The sequence below is a fragment of the Lolium perenne genome, chromosome 7 (genome assembly GCF_019359855.2).
Source record: "Lolium perenne isolate Kyuss_39 chromosome 7, Kyuss_2.0, whole genome shotgun sequence".
NCBI lineage: Eukaryota > Viridiplantae > Streptophyta > Magnoliopsida > Poales > Poaceae > Lolium > Lolium perenne.
The window spans coordinates 262,853,160-262,859,162 of record NC_067250.2 but is presented as its reverse complement, the minus strand read 5'-3'; the positions used below and the strand labels follow the sequence as shown (position 1 = coordinate 262,859,162).

Sequence of the window (6,003 nt, the reverse complement as noted above, 5' to 3'; positions counted from 1 at the left end):
CCCTGCAGAGCTGCGAACATACACACACGTAAGTTCAATTTATATTTTGCTGATAAAAATTTCACTCTTACACACATTTATTTAGACCATTTGCATGGAAGTTCACATGCTATATTTTTAGAAAAAACAGTTGATATGATTTGGAAAGTTCGTGAACCCTGTATCCCTGATAAAAGTTCAGCTGATTTTTAGGAAGTTCACATGCTCGGTTTATTATATGAAATGTATAGTTGATATGTTCTCGAAATTCATGTGCAACAGTTTTTCTGTGAAAAAAAGTTCAGATGACTTTAAAAAGTCCATGTTCTTATTTTTTATTAAATTTTAGGAAGTTCACTTGACCTATTTCCTGAAGTTAACATACAATAACATATGTAAAAACAAAAAAAAATAATGCAATAACAAAACCGTGGCAATTTGCAGGCTGCAGATCTTGATCCGGACCTGATACCATCCATTGGTCAAGAATTTAGCACATTCAAAGACGCATATGTATTTTACAATACATATGCAAAGCACACAGGGTTTGGGATAAGGAAAGGACAGCACAACAAGAGCAGGCGTTACTTGAGATGTGTACGAGAAGGTGCACACCGCCAAAGTGTCAACGAGGAAGACCGACAGCGTGACAAGATGACCAAAAGAACTGGGTGCAAGGCCTTTATGAGATTGAAAGAGAGGAGTGATGGTACCTGCATTGTCAAGGACATTACACTTCAGCACAACCATACCCTGCTGTTAAGCCCATCAATGCTAGTTTTCATGCGTTCTCACAAAAAGGTGGATCCAACATTGAAGGGGTTGGTAAAAGACCTTCAGTTCAGCAATATAAAACATGTAAACATAATGGGCCTGCTTACAAGGCTGCATGGTGGCCGTGATAAGATTGGCTGCCACAACAGAGACATACTAAACATGTAAGTACTCCCCCCACCCCCCTCCTTTATATATAAAATGAAAACTTACATGAAAAACAGGGGAAAGAAAAAAGAAAAACAAAAAAAGAAAAATAACAACAAATTTCTTTTTGCAGGAAAGCAGAAAACACGAGGAAGGAGTCCATGAATGAGGTGCAGAATATGTTCAAATTCTTTGAAGACATGAAGAAGGAGAATGAAAATTTCTTCTATGACTACAAGGTTGATGACGAAAACAGACTGGAAAATGTTTTCTGGTCTAATGCTAGCTCGAGGGCAGCATATGCAGATTTTGGAGATTGCATAACTTTCGATACTACTTACAAGTCGAACAAGCACCACTTGCCCCTTGCAGTATTTGTCGGCGTAAACAACCACTTGCAGTCAACAATCTTTGGTGTTGCGTTGATGGGAAACGAGTCAGAGGAGTCCTTCAAATGGGTATTCAGCAGATTCCTTGAATGCATGGGCGGTAAACAACCAATCTGCATACTTACAGGTTTGGAGAAAATCAGAATCTATCCTCCTGTTTGTACCTTCAGTTGTAGTTCATAACAAAAACACACAGAAGTTCAGATGTTTACACCCCTGCAACACGAAAAAATAAAAGATATTTAATTTGCTGAAGTTCACCTTTGTTTTGTTTTTGTGAAGTTTGCTTGCATTATACCTGATGTGTTTTTTCCTAATAATTGTTCAGATCAATGCCCAGCAATGACAAAAGCAATACCTAAAATTTTCAAACGGACTCTACATAAGTTCTGTAGATGGCACATAATGAACAAGCATAAGGACCCGCTGAAGAAGCTTTATAAACTATTCCCTGACTTGAAGGATAAGCTGACTGCAATTTTGAACCATCCCCTAATGTCATCTGAGTTTGAAGATGCGTGGAAGGCTTTGATTGAAGAGTACAATCTGCATGATATAAATGTCATGATTAACTTATGGGCTGAAAGGAAATTGTGGATATCAGCTTAGTGGAAAGAAGTTTTCTGTGCACGCATGACTTCAACACAAAGAAGCGAGAGCATGAACTTTGTGCTGAAAAGGGGTTTTGTCACTGAACGAGACAACCTCCACATTTTTGCTAAGCAAGTTAACAGCTGCATACAGGCAAGGCATGAAGCAGAGAATGCAGAGGCAAATGCATCAACGGTGAGTGCTCGATTTCCTTTTTTATATTAATGAAAAAAAAATATGCTTCAATAATTTGGAAAAACATAGGATGAGAACATATAAAAAAAGGAAAAAAACTATGCATATGTTATGGAAGTTCACAACTGTTTGGTCAGGGGTTCTTCTGTACACAAAAAGTGTCATCTGTTTTCGAAAAAAAAAGTATGCATATGCATGGAAGTCCACATCTGTTTAGTTCTGGGGTTCATATATATATATATAAGTTATCTTATGTTTCATGTTCAAAGCAAATGACTTTTCCATCGACAAAAATCAAAATTGCAGGGCACAAGGAAAACAGTCACCAGGTATGGCTTCGAGGCACAGGTGATGGATAAGTACACACGGGCAGTGTACTCAGTTTTCCGGGAGCGGCAATATCACAGCACAGCTTTCCGCATTAAGACTTCCCAGGATAATCCCAACATTTACCTTGTGCATCACTACAATCAGAGTAAAGAATTCGCTTGGTCAAGACATGAATTCAGAGTGCTAGCAGATGAAGTTGAAGGCCGCTATGAATGCGAATGTAAACTGTGGGAACATACAGGTAAAAAAAAGCCTCTTTCAGCAATTGCTTTTGGTTGTATTACACTACAGATGCATAGAAAAAAGTAATTGTTGACACGAAAAAATAAAAAATTAACCGAGCTAATGTTAACTTTATGCACACACAGGGTTGTTCTGCCACCATGTCATAGCTGTCTTTGAGCACCTACGCCTGGATGAGATACCAAGCAAGTATATACTCCAGAGATACACCAAAGATGCAGTGACAAACCCTGATTTCAACCGCAGAGACTACAGGACAACAACAGATGATGGGACTTCAATTGAATACAGACGAACAATCCTTTACAGTGAAGCAGTTAAAATTATAAACAAAGGATGCACTTCGGAAGCAAAATTCCAAATAGCATTATCTGCCTTCAGAGATGCCAATACAAACCTGGACAATGAGGATGCAGAGCCGGAGAATAATGAGGATGCAGAGATGGAGAATAATGAGGATGCAGAGATGGAGAACAATGAGCAGTCATCAAACCAAGAAAACACAACACGAGAAACTGGCGAGCACAACGACATTCCTCAGACTGAGGACAATGATCCATATGCAGATATACAGCCTCCACTACTTGCAATAACAAAAGGAAGCAAGACTACAGATGCTGCAAGGAGGAATGGAAAATGCAAACCCCCTGCACCTGCCCGTCCGGAACCAGAACTAGATGAATACGGGAGACCGAAAGGTACAAGAATATGCGGAACATGCAATAAAATTAATGGCCACAATTCCAGAACCTGCAAGGCAAGGCAGCTGGCTAAAAAACTCTTGGAAACACATAAGAAGGTGTATGGGCCTACAACATCTTCAGCAAATATCAAGGTGCGCATAAGAAACTTGCTTGCTCGCCAGCACATCCCAGAGAATGATGAAGAGGAAAAACTGGACACAGATGAGGGTGAATGCTTCGAAGATGAGACGGATGATGAAGAATATGAGCAAGAAGATGAGGATGAAGATATCACTAAGCAAGAAGATACACAGCAAACACCAGATGTGGAGAGCAAACTGCAAAACTTAAATAAAACGGGAGGACAAAGGAAATGCAGCGTGTGCAACCTAAGGCTAGGACACTACGCATCAACATGCCCCAACAGGGAAAAGATACTACAACAACAGATTGTTGAACGACAAAAAAGTGATGGTGCGACAATGAAACCAAAAGGGGTGAAAGCTTGTGGTACATGCAATAAGATAAGGGGACACAACTCTAGAACTTGCGCAAGAAGGCAGCTTGAGGAACAACTATTACACCTGCAGTCAACAGAAAATGAAAGCAACACAATGGAAGATAGAAGCAAGGAGAAGAACAAGGAGAAAACACAAACTACACCAGCAGCTATAAGAAGGAGTACCAGAAAGAGGTAGACACAAAAAAAGGAAAAAAAATAGAATAGTTCATACTGAAACAAATATGTAGTTGGTTACATTGTGTAGAATAAATATACTGCTGAAGTTCACTATTTGTTCGTGCTACTGCCAGCGATCCAAATTGTAAAGAACAGGAATTTTCATAAATATCATTTATTTTAAACCTCTACACAGGATGTTGTGAGAATAAATATATCGTAATTCAACTGCTAGACAGTTGTTCACGTAAAATGTTGATTAAAAAAAACAGTAGGATGTTCACAACCGATTATCCACGAAGTTCACTATGTATGACGGTGTGAAAAAAAAGTTCGTATAAAAATTAAACAGGAACACACATGCAAGAAAAAGGGAATTCAGATATCGACAGCTGCGAAGTTCTCACATACTATTCAGACGTGAAAGGTACTGAATTGTTAAAAAAAATGAACAGACAACATATAGGATTGCAAAAAAAAGTAAATAGGGACATCTTCATTGTATTATAAAATGAATAAAAGGGAAGGGAAACACAAAGTAAAAAAAAACATATGACTGCGAAGTTCAGATCTAGCCAACTAAGGAGTTCTCTTAAACATAAAACCTAAAAAAGAAAAATGTAGGTAAAAATAAACGATTACAATCTGATCATAGAAAATAAAAAGAAAAATGTCCCTACAAAACTAAAATCTTCACCAATCCCTGCCACGCTTCTTCTCGGAATGTTTGAATAAGGAGAAGAAGCCCCTCTCAAACAAATCCAGCCTTCGATAAACCTCGTAAGTTGCATATGCATCCCGTGCAGCATATTCCAAATGCTTAGGCGGTAGAGGCGGCGGATTAGCCCACATCCTGTGCTCTGCCCTTCCAAAACCATCCTTCATCTCAAAATAGATTGGATCTATAATAGCTCCAGCAACATCCTTCAGGCCTTGAAGTTTCTTCTTTTTGTCCGGATCTCTCCATATTTCCTGGATATCCTTCAGATTATGAACATAGAGATTTGAACGTGAGAGAACTTTGCAGTCTTCTGTGGTGCAAAAACCAGCAAAAATGTACCTAAAGCCATGAAGAAACTCAACCAAACTTTCACTCCTCTCATCAGCATGGCATATGTGGTACACAAGAACATCGGTGCCAACACATAGCTGGATCACAGCAGCTTTCTTCGGATTGAAATAGGTACCACTGAGTTTGTCATACTCAACATCAAGACCAACAATCTTCCTAGAAGAAGAATCGAGGGAAGCTTCAGCATTGGTGATCCACTCCTCAACACTAGCTGCTGAATTCGTGTACAAAACCTTCATAGTGGTTGTGCCATGGCAGGGGAATGTGTACTCGTGGGAAAAAGGAGCGTTTGCCATGCAAATCGGTGGACAGAAGAAAAGAAAGAAGAAGCAATTGGTAATTCACGTGCAAGGCGAGAAAAGAAAAGACCTGTATTTATAGATTGAGATGTAACAAACACGTCGTGATCCACGAATTCAGGAAACAAACAGTATATATCCAAAACAAATAAATAGAACAGCCGATAGAGATAACAAGAAAACAAAAATTCTGCGGGATAACAAAACAAAAAGGACCTTATCCGGGTAATTCAACAGCTAGACAGTTGTTCACGTAAAATGTTGATTAAAAAAAAACAGTAGGAAGTTCACAGCCGATTATCCGCGAAGTTAACTATGTATGACGGTGTGAAAAAAAGTTCGTATAAAAATTAAACAGGAACACACATGCAAGAAAAAGGGAGTTCAGATATCAACAGCTGCGAAGTTCTCACATACTATTCATACGTGAAAGGTACTGAATTGTTAAAAAAATGAACAGACAACATATAGGATTGCAAAAAAAGTAAATAGGGACATCTTCATTGTATTATAAAATGAATAAAAGGGAAGGGAAACACAAAGTAAAAAAGAAATTTATGACTGCGAAGTTCAGATCTAACCAACTAAGGAGTTCTCTTAAACATAAAACCTAAAAGAAAAA

The 6,003-nt window shown here is 38.6% G+C and overlaps 2 protein-coding genes across 2 annotated transcripts; one reads left to right on the top strand and one right to left on the bottom strand.

Moving 5' to 3' along the window:
- Positions 1-633: 633 nt before the first annotated feature.
- On the top strand, positions 634-1,898 carry LOC139833927 (protein FAR1-RELATED SEQUENCE 5-like). Its single transcript, XM_071824300.1, has 3 exons — positions 634-917; positions 1,034-1,358; positions 1,752-1,898. The coding sequence occupies exons 1-3, from the start codon at positions 634-636 to the stop codon at positions 1,896-1,898; spliced, it is 756 nt and encodes a 251-aa protein (XP_071680401.1).
- Positions 1,899-4,703: 2,805 nt separating this feature from the next.
- LOC127315313 (uncharacterized) lies at positions 4,704-5,321 on the bottom strand. Its single transcript, XM_071824299.1, has one exon. The coding sequence runs from the start codon at positions 5,319-5,321 to the stop codon at positions 4,704-4,706; it is 618 nt and encodes a 205-aa protein (XP_071680400.1).
- Between the last annotated feature and the right edge of the window lie 682 nt (positions 5,322-6,003).